This window comes from Oryza glaberrima, chromosome 3, assembly GCF_000147395.1.
Source record: "Oryza glaberrima chromosome 3, OglaRS2, whole genome shotgun sequence".
NCBI classification, from domain to species: Eukaryota; Viridiplantae; Streptophyta; class Magnoliopsida; order Poales; family Poaceae; genus Oryza; species Oryza glaberrima.
In genome coordinates this window covers 25,995,265-26,012,387 of record NC_068328.1, presented here as the reverse complement: position 1 = coordinate 26,012,387, position 17,123 = coordinate 25,995,265, and the positions used below count along the sequence as shown (strand labels likewise).

The 17,123-nt window shown below is 42.1% G+C and overlaps 2 protein-coding genes, 1 long non-coding RNA gene and 3 other non-coding genes across 6 annotated transcripts; 2 read left to right on the top strand and 4 right to left on the bottom strand.

Annotated features, from left to right (window-relative positions):
• Positions 1-2,777: 2,777 nt before the first annotated feature.
• LOC127767308 (transcription factor bHLH18-like) lies at positions 2,778-6,258 on the bottom strand. Its single transcript, XM_052292597.1, has 5 exons — positions 6,118-6,258; positions 5,515-5,967; positions 5,085-5,433; positions 3,219-3,345; positions 2,778-3,087 (listed from the first exon to the last, which is right to left on the bottom strand). The coding sequence occupies exons 1-4, from the start codon at positions 6,151-6,153 to the stop codon at positions 3,245-3,247; spliced, it is 939 nt and encodes a 312-aa protein (XP_052148557.1). The 5' UTR covers positions 6,154-6,258; the 3' UTR covers positions 2,778-3,087; positions 3,219-3,244.
• Positions 6,259-9,171: 2,913 nt separating this feature from the next.
• On the top strand, positions 9,172-11,232 carry LOC127767310 (uncharacterized). The gene is made up of 3 exons (XR_008016360.1): positions 9,172-9,310; positions 9,460-9,535; positions 10,707-11,232. It is a non-coding gene; the product is annotated as an uncharacterized LOC127767310 (long non-coding RNA).
• Positions 11,084-12,209, bottom strand: LOC127767309 (glycine-rich RNA-binding protein 2-like). The gene is made up of 2 exons (XM_052292598.1): positions 11,977-12,209; positions 11,084-11,729 (listed from the first exon to the last, which is right to left on the bottom strand). Exons 1-2 carry the CDS (start codon positions 12,088-12,090, stop codon positions 11,352-11,354), a joined length of 492 nt encoding a protein of 163 aa, XP_052148558.1. The 5' UTR covers positions 12,091-12,209; the 3' UTR covers positions 11,084-11,351.
• An 878-nt stretch (positions 12,210-13,087) lies between these two features.
• TRNAQ-CUG (transfer RNA glutamine (anticodon CUG)) lies at positions 13,088-13,159 on the bottom strand. The gene has a single exon. It is a non-coding gene; the product is annotated as a tRNA-Gln (tRNA).
• A 2,226-nt stretch (positions 13,160-15,385) lies between these two features.
• TRNAR-CCU (transfer RNA arginine (anticodon CCU)) lies at positions 15,386-15,458 on the top strand. Its single transcript has one exon. It is a non-coding gene; the product is annotated as a tRNA-Arg (tRNA).
• Positions 15,459-16,571: 1,113 nt separating this feature from the next.
• TRNAR-CCG (transfer RNA arginine (anticodon CCG)) lies at positions 16,572-16,644 on the bottom strand. The gene has a single exon. It is a non-coding gene; the product is annotated as a tRNA-Arg (tRNA).
• Positions 16,645-17,123: the final 479 nt, after the last annotated feature.

Here is a 17,123-nt window from a genome sequence, read left to right as displayed (position 1 = left end):
TTGATGTACTTAGCTAGTGCAACGAGGCCTGACATCTCATTTGCTGTGAGCAAGTTGAGCCGGTTTGTTTCAAATCCGGGAGATGATCATTGGCATGCTCTTGAAAGAGTAATGCACTATCTAAAAGGGACAATGAGCTATGGAATTCACAACGCCGGGTACCCAAAAGTGCTGGAGGGCTATAGTGATTCAAACTGGATATCTGATGCTGATGAGATAAAGGCCACAAGTGGGTATGTGTTCACACTTGGAGGTGGCGCTGTTTCCTGGAAGTCTTGCAAGCAGACCATCTTAACGAGGTCAACAATGGAAGCAGAGCTCACAGCTTTAGATACTACCACAGTTGAGGCCGAATGACTTCGTGAGCTCCTTATGGACTTGCCGGTGGTTGAAAAACTAGTACCAGCAATCATGATGAACTGTGATAATCAAACAGTGATTATTAAAGTGAACAGTTCGAGGGACAACATGAAGTCATCCAGGCATGTCAAAAGAAGACTGAAGTCTGTCAGAAAGCAGAAAAACTCCAGAGTGATAGCATTGGACTATGTCCAGACGGCTAAAAATCTGGCAGATCAGTTTACCAAGGGGCTACCACGTAATGTGATAGACTGTGCATCGAGGGAGATGGGCTTGAGACCCACTTAGAGTTGCACAATGGTGGAAACCTATCCATTGTGATCGGAGATCCCATGAATTTGGATGGTGAAACAAACTATTGTGTAACTGAGAGAAGAGACCCTAAAATGGGCTTATCTTCATGATGCACTTCTCTTCTAATCTGTATGGTAGGATGGTATACACCTTAATGTGATCCGAGTGGCTTTTCATAAAGCAGAGATGTTGGCCTACAGAACATCTTAGAGGGAACACACCTATATGAGTCCGACTGCTAGTCACAGTCTATGAGATCTGGGTGATCTCTAGATACTCATGAAAAGGTCAGGAGTATGACTTATACACTCTAAACAGAGGGGATGCAAACGGCAGCCTAGTACCAGTTAAGGGTTTGAGTGAAACCTGAATCGCACAAGACTGACAATTCAAGGCATAGTCCATTGTTCAGTTGTGATCTGGTGTAGCTCTTTTCCTAGGTGGAAGTTCAACTTAACAGTCTCCACCGAAACACTGGTATAACAAACAAGATCAGAATCGAGAACATTTCCTGTGAGCCATGAAATTTGGTGGGGATTGTTAGATTAATGGGCTAGGCCCAATTAAATCCTAATAAATTCCATTTGCCCACATTAAGTGCTATGGGTAATAATACCACCTTGGAAATCTAAGTGAAGAGGTCTCAACTTAAATACGGAGCTAGTGGAGAGTCTCTGTTGACCGGTTGAGATGGTGCGCGAACAACCAGGCGGGGCGAGGCGAGGCGAGGCAGACAACAGCTGCTGCTGCACTCTCTCGTTTTGTAACGGACGGTAATAAACACGGAGAATTGATTTCGTATCAATAAACACGTCGGTTACGGAATTAAACGTCGTGAATTGATTCCGTCGGTTACGGAATTAAACGTCGTGAATTGATTCCGTCGGATACGGAATTAAACGCCGTGAATTGATTCCGTATTAACGAGCACGTCGGTTACGAAATTAAACACCGCGGTTGATGACTCCGAACGTTACTTTCGCGCTCGCATATATATACTCCGTAGCGATCAGAAGGACGAACGAAGTTCTTCACGACTCTTGCACTTCGAGTTCCTCCTCCTCTGTTCCTGAGCTGCAGAATCCTTCCTCGGTTCTGTTCACCTGCGCACACAGGTGTACGGGACGAGCAGGTCCCTCCAGAACTCCGTCCGCTTGAGAACTTGCACGGGTAGGTGGGCGATCAAGTTTTTGGGTAGCGCTTAAAGCGCGACTGCTCTTGTTCTTCGCGGCTACTGCTACTGTATCGGCACCTTCACCAAGATGTCAACGGAGATTGGAGAGAAGAAGATGAACGACATCAACGGAGGCAATACTGCCTCAAAATCCAGCGGTGGGACGTTCTCGGGGTATACTTTCATTCTCCCGATTCTATTAGATGTTTCTTTGTTAATACTCTTCGCAATGGCAGCATTGCGTTACTATGTAAATGTTGATGCTTATTTCATATTAAGCATACTCAAGTTGTATACATCTAGCACTGTCACTAGATCTACTCATATTGCAAATGTCATGTTTATTGTCTTAATATTTTGGATTAAAATATGCCGAATTATGACCAAATTTCCAACAATTCATACTCACCCAATGATTTACGGGGTAATTTGTAATTTTTCCTAAAATTATTTTTTCCTATAGTACGTTAGTACCCCGGCCACCTGGAGTTGTCGATTATATAATCAAAGTAAAGATCTGCATGTCAATACATCAGCAAATTAAGGATTTGATTAACACAATTTGATCTTTATTTATTGCAGGAAATTAAGTCGATCCCGATGGATGCGAGCACATTGCAACTTGCAAGAGATGTAGCACATCAATCAATATGTCATCATTTTTCTTTTTGCATGGTACTAGTAAGATGCAATAATTAACTAACAATTGTATTATTTGCACACCAAATATGTGAGTTGATGATGCCCAATTAAGCTGGCCAAGTTAAAATTTGCATGTCGACCGATCGTACCGATTCTCATGCCGCAAATTTGCAATCTTTTATGAATATATGTACGTGCAACTGGGATGCATCCGTTCCAAAGACGACCCATCACATATATATACCATGACCGTCCAAGTACAAGCTCCATTGTATCCAAGCATATGTGTATTTTCACGTGCATATGTATACCGCGTATAGGAAGTCTATACATACGTTCTAACTCCGTTTCATATTATAAGACTTTCTAGCATTGCCCACATTCATATATATATATGTTAATGAATCTAGATATACATGTGTGCCTAGATTCATTAATATATATATGAATGTGAGTAATGTTATAAAGTTTTTTAACCTGAAACGAAGGTAGTATATATTAATTAACCCCTGATGTAGATGTACATATATAGCGTTCTCCATCTGATTTCAAGTTCAAGTCATTTTAAACTTGTGCGATATATAGTTCAAATGACTTCGTTGCTCTTCATACGTATACTGCATTATTGGGAAAGAATAGTCATTTTTTTCACAAGGATGAATAATCAAAAGGAAATTAAGATGAAAAATGCAAAGAAGTTTAAAATGACTTGCATTTTGGGGAAGTTGAGAAAGCTAAAACAACTTACATCTTAAATCGGAGGGAGTACGAATTTTAGTTTCTGTTTTCCTCAATAGCAGTGCTGACGTCTTGTTTGTATAAAGCTGAGTTAAGCCTGCCTACAATCTCCTCTGCCTTGACTGTGAAGCCTTCCTCTACCTAAAATATTTATGGAGTTTATATATGAGAAAGAATGATTATATGAAAAGAATGATTTATTCTGAGCAATTTCATTTCAGAGAACTAAGTACAAAGTTTTCTTTTTAAAAAAGGGGTAAGTTTTGAATTATATATATGTATGATTGTTTTTGTTTTAGCACACGATTTTTCCACAGTAGATATTTCCTCTCCTACCTATAGCTAGTGGTATGTCAAATAGAAATAAGATTTACAATATTGAACTCATCAATAAATTACTCATAAAAGAGTAGAAATGTTAGAACTCCATTAATTTACTCTCAACCTTAAAAGCTAGGACCCAACTCTTTGGAATGTAAGAATTTAGGTGAAATTGCTCCAGCTCTTTCAAAGATTTCTCCTTTGTAATGTAGGAATTAACACAATAATATATAGGGAAAATGTTGGGATTTAGCATGAATACATGTGGCCATGTGCACAAAAAAGGGATTGCAAAGCATAGAAAAAAAAATGTAGAAATAGACAAAAAGAAAGTATAGGAAAATACAGACCAAAGTAAATTCCATGAGGTTGGATCTCACACTTCCCTCTAAGATTCCTACGTATTGATAAATTATATAACTGGGCTGGGAATTTCATAAGATTCTAAAAACTAACCCTGATACTAGCTTTGTTCCATAGGATCAAATAGGAAAAGTCCTACAAAATTCCTTAATTTATCAACCATTTGTTCCAAATAAGTGGTGTAAACACTTTTAAGATGATAATATACACATAAGACAATAAATGCAAGCAGTATGTCTCTTCAAGAAAAACGGAAACAGTATATGTTGAGTTGTTGACACTTGACAATGTTCTTCCGCAAGGAATTAACTTACAAAAAAGTAATATAGCTCTACACATTTCAATAAGATGTTATATATGGAAGATGCAGCAAGTCCGCACCTATCTTTTGGCTTCTTTAGAATGTGAGTTTTTTTCTAAAAAAAAAAATAGTCCTGAGCAAAATGCACTATTTATTGTGAAACTTATGCAAAAATTTCAGTGAAATTCATGGCAAACTGTTGCATTCCACAAGGAGTCCATAATGGCTAAAATGTGCTCCAACATCTCAAAAAACACAAATTCATCTTGCCATTGATTGAATTACACATCCGTGTCCGAAAAAAAAAAAGGTCACCATGCCACCTCTCCTAATTAAGCTCAGCTCAGCGCTATCTCCCTCTCTCTCATCTTGGATAACGCTATTTCTCTCATTTCTAATAGCCATATTGTTGCAATGGCGCCTTCTCGAATCGATCTTGCTCTAAATCTTGAACTTTAACCTCAGACCGATTGATTTCTAAATATCACCATGATTACAGATCTATCGATATATATAGCTACTTAGCTAGTACTAATACTTTATGTTACAGATAAGATTATCTGTACACCTATTAATGATGCTAGAGGCTAGTGATGCATGAACCGTGGTGCGAATCTAACAGCTAGATATTCCATTGATCTCTTGAGTGTTGTTAACCAAAACCCAAAACAAATGCCAAAAACAACATGACTCACATGAGATGCATAATATACCATATGGTACCATATAAGAGCATCATCAGCAGTGACGTTGTGCGTGACGGATGTGACCGATTAAAGCATTCACTAATCTGTTTTTGGAAAGACACACGAGATAGTGTACAGATAACATAAAATATTACTCACAAGTAATATATATTAATTACTCGTAATTAATATAATAATGAAGAACTTGCCTTTGCAGCGATCGTTATGATCATCGTGGCGCCCTGATCCAGAAATGGCATGACATTGGCGTTGATGATTCTGAGGTGGATCTCCTCGACCTCGGCGAGGATCCTCACGATCACCCCCTCGCCGTTCTCGCAATGGATCCTCACCATCACAACGTTGTTCGTCGGCGAGCACCGCACCTCGATCTCCGGCGGAACTGGAAGGTGGTTCATCGCCCTCGCCGGCGACGGTGTCGCCATTGCTGCCTCGGTGACCCTGGCAGCAGCCTGCTCCTCTAGCGCCTTGAGCTTCTCTTGCAGCTCCCTGATGTAGCTCACCGCGTCGGAGAGGATCGTCGCCTTGTCCATCTGATCATCAAATCGATCACGAGACGAAAGCAAATTCGATCGGAGCATTTCATGTTGAGGAATTGGTGAGATTTTTTATACCTTCTTGAGCTTGGGGATGACGGCGGAGAGCTCCATGAACCGCTGGTTGATCTTCTCCCGCCGCTTCCGCTCCGCGACGACGTGCTCCAGCTGCGCGTACGCCGCCGCCGTGGGCGCCGAGGTCTTCCTGGTGGTGGATCCCCCGGCCGCCGGCGGTGACCCGTACGCCATCTCCGGCGCGCCGCCGCCGCCGCCGCCGTTCGGCTGCACCTGCACCGCCACCGAGGCGGCGCTGAAGTCCCAGCTCATCAGGGGCAGATTATTGCTACCGCATCCACCAGACGGCGGCCTGGCCCCCGGATTCGGGGACCTTGACCAGCCTCCGTGCTCATCCACGGCCACGGCGAGGCCGATTCCGCCGCCGCCGCCGACGTTCCCGGTGCTCCTGCAGCTGCTGGCTCCACCACCATGCGCTTCCGTGATCACTTCTTCCTGGACCGGGACAACAACCACCTCCTCGGCGTCGCAGAGCTCCTGGAACGAGAAGAACGTGGCGTCGTCGTCGGCCACGACTGCGACGGCCGCCGGGTGCTGGTGCTGCAGCGTGCTCACCGCCCACTGCAAGAAGAGGCTCGAGTCGTCCATGCCGCTGCTTGTATAAACCCTAGGAGAGGTGAAGCTTCTTGCAACTTGCAACATCAAAAGCAGAATTAGAGAGAGACATGGAATTAATTAAGCTCACAGTATTTGCAAAGCAAGAGGGGGGGGGATCATGCATATGGATTAGAGGGAGATTCACACAAGTTTGGCTAGATTTTGTCTTAATTAATCCTCTCCTCACCTCAGATCTCACTATACTTAATGGATTAATTATGCCGGACACAAAACCTTAATTAGCTTGCTTTTTTGTTCCTTGAATTTATATAGAAGCGCATCATGTCCTAACGTTTGTTCAATCGAGGCCTTTCAATTGTCCCTTTCTGACCTCAAAGAGCCAACAAGGCAACAATGAGTATAATACAAGTAATTAATCACTCATTGGGATACTGGTTGTCTGGGCTAAATCCGGTGAAAATGATTTCCGATGTACCCAAAAAAAATGACCAGTGTATATGTAGAAATATGCATGGTGATGTGGTTGATTTGACTCCCCTGTCCAAATTACGGCGCATATATGTTCGGCTTGCTTGCTTGTTGAAGCTTTTCCTAACTGGTGCATGATTATGGAAATAATTTTAAGAGTAAAATACATGGTCGATACTTAAACTTGAGCATATGTATCATATAGGTCCGTAAACTTATCAATTACGTATTAAGATGGATGATCTTGTTTTAGTGAACCATAGTTGGTCTAAAGTGCGTTTGACCAGAGTTGACCGCTTATGTGGCGCTCCATGTAGGCTGACCATAGTCCAAGTGCCACATAGGACAAAACAACCCTCTATATTGCCTTCAGACTAATGTTGCACCGGTTTTAATAGTTGAGGGGCCCATCATATCTATTTTTTGGGTTCAAAGATGAAAATCGAACTCATAGACAAACTAAGGGACCTGAACTGAACTTATATCTAAAAGAAACCCATACAAAGTTTTGGGTTGGGCATAAAGTAAAAGGCCGAAATGAAATCAATAAACCTTACGCAGGCCCATTTTGAAAAAGAAAAAAGCCCACCAGAGCACGTGACCTCACAGGCCCATATACTCCGATAATCCTCTACTCCCCAAGACTGAATGGATAAAGTTCATCTGAGGTCCCTTAACTTATGAACGAGTCTGATTTTCGTCCTTCAACCAGAAAACTAGATACAACGGGTCCCTCAACTGTCAAAATCAGTGCAATATAGGTCCCATGGCAGTTTGGACGGCGGTTTTAGCTGACATGGCTAAATGGACTCGGTCTTCATCTGATGTGGCATTGACGTGGTAATTTGATTTGGAAAATAATACAACTATGATCCCACATGTCAGTTAAAAAAATAATTAAAATGATGTGGCCCACATGGGCCCCACATGTCATTCTCAACCTCCCCCCCCCCCCCCCTCCTCTCTCCCCATCTCCCCTCTTCTTTCTCTAGGTGCCATGAGGTCACGGGGAGGTTTGGCGGCGGCGACGTGGGAAAAGGGGAGGGCATCAACGGTGGGAGCCCGGAGAGCCGGAGAGGGGGGCGGATGGGCACTAGATGTGGCCAGCGGTGACGACGGCGGCGGAGATGGAAAAGAGCGGCAGGCGGCTCCACCGCCGTTACTTGAAGGGAGACAAGGTCGCCGCCCTTCTCCCCGATGGCCGCTTCCCGCCACCCTTCTCCCCGTCGGCCGCCGGCCGCCAACCACCGGCCATCTCTCTCTTGCGCGCGCTCGCCGGTAGGCCAGGGAACTCGAGAAGGGAGGAAGGATGCCAGGAGGGAAAGGGGAGGAGGCAGAAGGATGTAGGGAGGGAGAGGGAACATGAGGTCGTCGTCGCTCTTCTCCCCCATGGCCGCCGTCCGCCACCCTTCTCCCCACCGGTCATTGACCGCCGTCCTTCTCTCTCTACGTGCGCTCACCGGCAAGCCAGGAAGCTCGGGGAGAGAGGAAGGATGCCGGGAGGGAGAGGGGAGAAAGGCGATGGGCGGATCCACCGTCGCCGCTCGAAGGGACATGAGGTCTTTGTCGCCTAGCTCCTTCCCGCTGGTCATGCCCTTATCCCTGTTGGTCGCCATCCGCAGCCCTTCTCCCCACCGGCGCCGGCCGCCGTCCTTCTCTCTCTTTGTCTATTGGTTAGATTGCATCTGGACGTGTGTAAGGCAAAAAAGAAATGCAGAAAAAGCACGTCCAAAGAGTATGTTACTTTTATATCATACAAAGAAAAGACAGATTCTCCCAACTAAACTTTTTCAACCAAAACAGAGTAAGCCTTCCATGTAAACAATCAGACAATGGATGAGCTGAGAAAAAAAATGCAGGGTGCAGCATGGAACAAATTAGCAGGCTGTCAATTCACTCGCTATATAATTTACTATGATGCAAGACTGATCGGTAGATTAAATAAGGTATAAATATCATCCATAAGCCAGAACTATAGAGTAAATCAAGAGAAAAAGATCATGAGAAAATGTGCACCACTTACACTGACCATCATGTCCAAATCCCTTTCACTCTCCTCCAATTCCTTCTTCAGATCTGCTCTCTTTATCAGAGCTTAAGCCATGGTGTGAGTTTCTGCGGCTGTTCTACCCGGTCATGGTTTGAAGTGTTGAAGAGGATGGCTCGGCCCCGTCGTGCATCGTCCCTCTCCCCCGTTGGCGATGGAGGGCGGCTGCAAGCGGCGAGAAGCTGGAGGCAGGGTTTCACATTTCGGACTGAAATTTCCTAAATTATTTTGGAAATTTCGGAATGATCAAAATTTCGGAAATTCGGGTCATTTCGGACCCCTCCAATACGATATTATTTCAGCTGAAATTTTTAATTTATTTTAATTTTTCATGAATTTTGGTAACATTTGTTCAAATTTGATTAGATTTTGTTTTAAATTTTAGAAATTTCGGACCAAAATTATTTCGTCATATCGGCATTGCCCGATACAAAGGCCGAAAACGAGAAAGTGAACCCTGGCTGGAGGTGGGGAAGAGGGTGAAGACTGAGGAGGTCTGGAGTTAGCGATGTCTGCGTCGGGTTTGTGACGGCTCGATCTACCTGTTCGTGATACTGGACCAGGCGTCCAAGAGGAGGAAAAAAGATGACATCATGGTGGCGACGGTGAATGTGGCCATGACTCCGCCCACCCAGTGTCCTCGGCGGCGGCGGCTGCGGCGGCCGGCGGCGACGTCCCGGCCGTACCCCAGCGTCGCCAGGATCGCCGATTCCGACTGCTTCCCCAGTATACCACCTCCCTCAAGCGAATCCATCCGTCCTAATCTTCACTTAACGACCCTCATCTCCTCGACCCCCTTCACAGTCATCATACTTTTTTGGAGAGTTCCATGCATGTGTGGTTAATCTCTGATGAACTTCATGTTGGCTCTGCAGGTTTGGAAGCCAACCAAGACAAAAGCAAGGGCCAGCAGCAGTTTGAACGATTATAACGAGTGTAAAAAAGAGAGAGGTATGCTATTCTCCTAATTTCCCCTGATTCGCCTTCAGTGTTTAGTGATGATACTGTATGATTTTCGTCGTTTGCTGATAGTTGTTTGTCTGGCCAAATGCATTAAGCACTTCTGTTGTATCCTAAATTACAACTCTTGGAACAGCTTGGCCAAAGGTAATCCTGATCATACCACCATTAGTGTACATCTTGCTCTTATGGTTCTGTCATCGGCTGCTTCAATCACACCAAAGTTGTACCTTTTTTCACAAATCATTTTTGGATCTCTGAATTTGGATCGACACTGCTAAGGGCGAAACTGAACAGATCCAAATGGCACGAGCTCTCCTCTTTCTTCTCCATCATTTCCTTTTCTTCCATTTTTCAGTCCTTCAGAATGAATCAATGCATCTTGGTTCTTAATTTGGAGGTGTGTGAACAACTAAATCTCCAAACTGAAAGTAGAAAAGAATTTACTTACCTTACCATGTGGTCATGCAGATTTTTGGTCATTAAGCTCAAAAGATTCTACACTCTGTTGAGTATTTTCCTAATGAAGCGGGCAAAGGCTTGAGATCATGATGATGTCTTTCTGTTGACCCTTTTATCCTGGAACATAATGACATTGCATTTCTTCTTGCCTTACTGAAAGTCTATATCGACTATACTCCCCTACATTTTCAATCTCTCATTTAAACATACTGGCATATTACAAGCTTTAGTTGGCATGCTAAACTTTAGATATTATTCATATAATTGACATTTGCATTGACTGCTTATCAACATTCATTCTTTCTTCGCAAATTGATAAAAGGACAATTATAAGCTTAATTAAGTTTGGATGAAGACATGGAAAGAGTAGATCCTATCATCTCTGCTGTTTTGAAATCTCCAATGTGATGGTTGTGTTAAAAAAGTATGATTGTTTCTCTGAATTCTTGGAGAAACAAAATTTTTGCTCCAAAATATTGTTTGCATAAATCATTTTGGAATCAGTATTTTGTTCTGTAATCCAAGAGTTCCTCAAAACAATATTTTGGGTTGAGGTCGTCGGCAGACATATACTACTATCTAACTTTTGCTCCAAAATATTGTTTGCATAAATCATTTCCCTAACATGGATAAACTGTTTCCCAAATCTTGGATTACAGAAACAAAGCTCCATCAATGATAAAAATCCTCACTCTTGCAGGTTCTTAGCACATATTCGACAATCAGTAAGATGCACACTTGGGATTGACCTAAAAGGCTGATTGTTGTTCTCTATCTTGTGCAAAATGGAAATGCTGTGTCTGTATGGACTGTAAATGCAGCGAAGGACAGTGAATAGCTTCTGCCATCACGAGAATTTCTTTTCAAGTTCTCAAGCATTGCAGCTTTCGAAGGAGATGTAAGCTACACAGATGTTCAATTAAGGTTCATGCTATTGAAAATCACCGACCACCAGTGTAGTTTGAAGTACCAGTGTAGCAATATATTTATTGTGTAATTGCTTGCTGCAATATCGATCAAACAATCTTGCTGCTGAGCGAGGAATAAACAGTGCGCACCGGAAGGAAATATATGGTATGCGAACAAAACTTTCGAACTCTTTTTTTTCTCCCTTGTTTTCTATTTCATTTCATTCCGATAGATAGCAACAAGCAGTTCAAACACCATAACCAAAGCGAACTCAATTCATGGTAACATCACGGACGAAGAACACCTAACACTGGATGGATGGATAGAGGGCTTCTCGACTCGAGAGAGCCACTGGACACGATAACGACTCGACTCGATGATAAGATGATTCTGACACGGATAGCTAAGGATAACTGGCCACGATGGGCCCCACCAATCAGTTCCTCCAGTTCCCGCCGGAGTCGCCGCCGTAGCCGCCGCCACGGCTGCCACCGTAGCCGCCGCCGCCGCCACGGCCGCCGCCGTAGCCGCCGCCGCCACCGTAGCCGCCCTCACGGCGCCCGTAGCCGCCGCCGCCACCTCCTCCGTAGCCGCCGCCTCCACGACCGCCGCCGTAGCCGCCACCGCCGCCGCCGTAGCCCCCGCCTCCGCCGCCGCCGCCGGAGCGGCGGGACTGGGCCTCGTTGACGGTGATGTTGCGGCCGTCGAGCTCCTTGCCGTTCATGCCCTCGATGGCGTCGCGCATCGACTGCTCGGAGGAGAAGGTGACGAAGCCAAACCCACGTGACCTCCCCGTCTCCCTGTCGTTGATGATCTGCAAACAACCAAAACAAAAACACACAAATCCCCATCAGATCCACCCAAAAAAACCACCAAATCAACCCCTCCACACAGATCTGGCACCAACGAGATCAGAACAGCACGAGCAAAACCGCCCAGGATCACAGATCCGAGCAAACCAACAAAAAAACCCAAACAAATTCAACACAGATCCAGCCAACACGAGAAACCACCCAAAAAAAACCCATCACAAAACACGGCGTAGGAGAGCGAGGGCGAACCTTGGAGTCGAGGATCTCGCCGTAGGTGGAGAAGGCGGCCTCGAGGGAGCGGTCGTCGGTGGCCCAGGCGAGGCCGCCGACGAAGCAGCGGTACTCGACATCCGGCGCCGCCATCTCAACCCACTAAACCCTAGACGAACCACGGAACCGAACCGAGGAGGAGGAAAAGGTAAAGAGGGGGAGGAGAAGCCAACCCACCTCAAAGAGAGCACGAGGAGGCACTGCTTGCCCTACCCCCCCTCCTTTTATAGCCCCACGCGGCCGTCCTGATCTGATCGGACGGCACCCCGCGCGAGGCGGAGGATAAGGATCCCGAGGCGGGGGAGAAGATATTTTCTGGCGCTACATGGGCCGCCTAGATATTTCTTTTATGGGCCGCCGCGGCCCACCACACTCGCTGGTGGGCGGTGGCGTCGGGTGCAGCAAAAACCTAGCCGCCGCCGCCGCCGCCGCTGTCCTCGCACACTTGGGCGGCTGTGGTCTGTGGAGCGGAGTCGGTTGGCGCTGAGGATTTTTGTCCTTTTTTTTTTTCTGAAGGCGCTGAGGACGATTTTTACCTCGTACTCCCTCTATAAAAAAAAATAAATCCTAGATTTTTGTGTCCAACGTTTGACTATCCGTCTTATATGAAAAATTTTTATAATTAGTATTTTTATTGTTGTTATATGATAAAATATGATTAATACTTTATGCGTGACTTGTCTTTTTAATTTTTTTCATAATTTTTCCAAATAATATGATCAAACATTGGACATGAAAACTCAGGGTTTGTTTTTTTTTTGGGACGGAGGGAGTAAACTCGTAGTACGTCAGACGCGTAGCATACTCAATTATCACAATATATGTTTTGGTGTGGAAAAAAATCAGGGGAAGGATAAATAAGCACAAACGAGTACTCTCTCCATTTCACAACGTAAATCATTCTAGCATGAAAATTTTCATAACAGAGAGAGTAAAAAAAAGAAACTTCAGGAGAAGGACAATATCACACAGCTCTCAAACGAGTAGAATCGACGAGTTTGATACATTTTTCCGGCAGAGAAAATAGACAACAACAAAAAATCAGGAGGAGGACAATAAGCTCAGGCAGAAAATAAAACCGAGAAAATTAAGGTCCCACCGAGATTTGAACTCGGGTTACTGGATTCAGAGTCCAATGTCCTAACCGCTAGACCATGGGACCTATTTGTTCCTTGTTTGTTTGTCACAAAATTAGACTGCAATGAACCAGGACGCAAAATGGCACGCCAGTCGTCTCGTCAAAATGGGACGCAAAATGGTACTAACAAGAGTACAAGACCGCTACATATACAGAAAAAAGAGTCTCGTCCATTCTATAAAAAGAGAAGTGCAGGGATCATATATATAACGTGACGATGATATGATATGACAACCTTAAACTTTATCTCAGTTAGACAGTTATATGAGTAACAGATTTAGAAGGACTTAGACCCTGTTTAGATGGGACTAAAACTTTTAAGTCCCTATTACATCGGATGTTTGGACACTAATTATAAATATTAAACGTAGACTATCAATAAAACTCATCCATAATCTCGGACTAATTCGCGAGACGAATCTATTAAGCCTAATTAATCCATGATAAGCCTATATGATGCTACAGTAAAAATTCTCTAATTATAGATTAATTAGGCTTAAAAAATTTATCTCGCAAATTAGCTTTCATTTATGTAATTAGTTTTTTAAGTAGTCTATATTTAATACTCTAAATTAGTGTCTAAATATATAGACTAAAGTTAAGTATCTGGTTCCAAACATCACCTTAGAAGAGAAAAAGGGAAAGGGGATTTAATTAAAGATATCATGCATTGATCAATAAGAAGGGTTTTATAGAAACGGTCATGCCATTGATGCCAATACCATTCTTTCCATGGCCAGTTAAATTAAACAATCTATTGATACCTACTAACAATTATTAGAAGCTAAAGCTTAACATGTAAGCATACCACATCATCACCCACTAGCGATTACTATTCTAGCCCATTTAAAATCCCATACAAGCATGCCACATCTTCACTCACTAGCAATTAAACATACAAGCATGCCACATCATCACTCACTAGCAATTACTATTATTATAGCCCATTTAAAATCCTATACAAGCATGCCACATCTTCAGTCACTGGCAATTACTCCATCTACTTTTGATAGTCATATGTCATCTTAGTACACAGACTAAGGGTAAGTAATTCTACTTATCATCCATTTAAACATACTACTAATTATTCCTCGTAAACAAGCGATTCATTAATATTTACATTTCTCAATGCTCACCAATCCTGTGTGAAAGAATGAAGAGTCACGCATTAAATCCGAGAAAGTCATTAAGAGGATAGGTTGTTGGATTGAAATATGCCTATTAAAAATAAATTTTTCAGATTTAAAAATGACTATCACAAATAGATGAAAGGAGTACTATTCTAAACTATTTTAAATCCCATGTAAACATGACACATCATCAAGAAGTTAATTATATGAATACACCGCAGAAAAGCACTTACTAGACTGTTTTTATATGTGTTGCAGATAAGCAAACACTAGATCTTTTTAAACGTTGGCACCTACTAGCTAAGGGTCCGTTCGTTGCAACGGAGTTTCTTACAGATTATATTTTTTTCCAGTTTTTTTACGTAACAACATTTGCTTGTTAGCTTATAAGCTATAAGCCTAAAATAAAATTTAAATTTTAAAACTTATCTTTTTGCCTGATTTTGAAGTTGTCTATTTTCTAACATCGCTTTTTAAACCGAGAACAACATAGATATGAAAGTTGTAAGTATGTTTTTATGCTTCATTTTTTTTTCATGGCTTAGTAAGTCAATTAATTAGACACGTAATAAAAAAATATTATGGTTCACATCATTTCCACTGTTTGTTTGCACTCTGGATTAATGTTGGGAATACATGTTATCCACTGAATCGGTAAACAACAGGTTAAAGGTCTTTACTGTAATTTACTCAACTAATGTTTGGATTCAAAATTTTGATTGCAAAGGAGATTATTGACAACTGGCTAGATACCATCGTTAATCAATTTTTCATTCAAATAAAATAGTTTTAAATGCTTATTCTTAGTGATTAAATGCGTGAAAAAATTGGCATGGTGAAAGCAAAAAAATTTCCCAGATCCAATATATGATTAATATGTTTGTACATCATAAATAGATAAAAAATAAAATACAAAATAATATATTGTAGGCGGTTATATATAAAAATATCAATTTCTCAACACCTAATTAAAAATAGAGAACCCTAGCTTTATGTGAATGAAATAATATGGGCCAATTCATGTTTTTCTTAGCGACCCCGAGTTGATTTTTGTAGGCAGTAGCAGCAGCATCAGAATTATTTTTGATAATATAGTTGCTTTAATAATTGATAACACTAAGCGCCTGTAGCTCAGTGGATAGAGCGTCTGTTTCCTAAGCAGAAGGCCGTAGGTTCGACCCCTACCTGGCGCGAATTTTTTGGAAAGTTCTTACCTTTTAAATTCAACATTAATTTTTGATCCGGTTTTACTTTTTATCCATACATGATCACAGCACATTGATCATGTTTTACGTTCAATTTTGATTCTTTTTGGTGTGTTTTTCACTCATTTATCTCATCTTTTTTTCACAGCACAGTGCTTTTTATTTGTGCATTTTGGTACCTTTGTTTCACTTTTATCTCTATCATTTTCACAGCACAGCGGTAATTTTTTTTTGGCAAAATTTGTGCATTTTGAATTCAACATTAATTTTTGATCCGGTTTTACTTTTTATCCATACATGATCACAGCACATTGATCATGTTTTACGTTCAATTTTGATTTTTTTTGTGTGTGTGTTTTTCACTCATTTGTCTCATCTTTCTTCACAGCACAGTGCTATTTTATTTGTGCATTTTGGTACTTTTTTCACTTTTATCTCTGTCATTTTCACAGCACAGCGGTATTTTTTCCGTTCATTTTGGCACCTATTTTTCGTTCATTTTTATGTATTTCATTTTTTACTCTCTTTTTTCTTCAAAACACATATGAATGTGTGCTCATAAGTGTATGTATATGTACATACACTTGTCCTTATAAACAGCACGTCATAAGTATTCTTATGAGCAGCTTCAAAAACTGACAGATATATTTTAAAGACACTTCACTATCAGCAGGTAATTTGTCTTTCACTAAAAAAATAGTTAACCATAAATATGAACACCCGTATATGGTCTGGTGCACAGTTGTATTTTCGAGTTCATTTTTATGTCTATGTACAGCTGCATTTTTCTGTTCATTTTGATCTCTATCATTTTTGTTCCCATTTTAATCACAGCAGGGCGTTCATTCGCACGAGTTGGCGAATCTGATCTGCATCTCTCTTTTTCATCTCCATATGATAGTTTGTTTAATGTAAAAACAACGGATTGAACTTTTTTATTTATTTTTTTTTGTTATTGATAGTTAAAGTTAAAAATGTTTGACTTGTTACTATTTTAAAAATACTTATATTTTAGTACGGAACGAGTAGTGGATAAAGAATAAAAACAATGGAAACACTAATACACTATCCAGGAAAAATAGATAAAAATTAAAAACAACCCGACCACGATGGGACTCGAACCCACAATCTCCCGCTCCGGAGGCGAGCGCCTTATCCATTAGGCCACGCGGTCGTGTGCTTCGTTATGTTTTCATTGTTTTTAATAAGGATGTAAGACCAGTTTACTAATTCAAACCTCTCACTGTTTCTACGCAAATCTGACTTGTGGGGTCCACAGCAGGTTGACATGGCAAATACATATAGGCACTTAGCTTAGTGGTGTGTATCATGGCTTCGAAAATACTCCCTCCGTTCCAAAATGTTGGATTAGACACGTCTAAATGATGTCTAATACAATACTAAATTGCTATATTTTATTACATAGTTAATATTTGTTTCGTGTGGGCTCCACTAAAACTGATGTCACGAAACTCCCTTTACCTCGTGTGCATTCTCTTACGCCGTCGAGAGAATGGTCGCCACCACCCTCCCAAGAGATTGATCGACACCTCCCTTGCCAATTTGTCCCCATGAGCATGATCATGCACCGTCGCTGACACCCCTCCCCCCTGTGTGCGGTGCTCTTGTTGAACCCATCAATGTGGATGGTTA

What these genes read in the sequence shown, in the direction of transcription:
- LOC127767308 (XM_052292597.1), bottom strand. Translation starts at nt 6,153, where the DNA reads ATGTTGCAAGTTGCAAGAAGCTTCACCTCTCCTAGG. An exon ending in TCATCCCCAAGCTCAAGAAG is followed by an intron (nt 5,434 to 5,514) that starts GTATAAAAAATC and finishes TTTGATGATCAG; the next exon opens with ATGGACAAGGCGACGATCCT. An exon ending in AACGATCGCTGCAAAGGCAA is followed by an intron (nt 3,346 to 5,084) that starts GTTCTTCATTAT and finishes TATTTTAGGTAG; the next exon opens with AGGAAGGCTTCACAGTCAAG.
- LOC127767309 (XM_052292598.1), bottom strand. Translation starts at nt 12,090, where the DNA reads ATGGCGGCGCCGGATGTCGAGTACCGCTGCTTCGTCGGCGGCCTCGCC. An exon ending in GCGAGATCCTCGACTCCAAG is followed by an intron (nt 11,730 to 11,976) that starts GTTCGCCCTCGC and finishes GGTTGTTTGCAG; the next exon opens with ATCATCAACGACAGGGAGAC.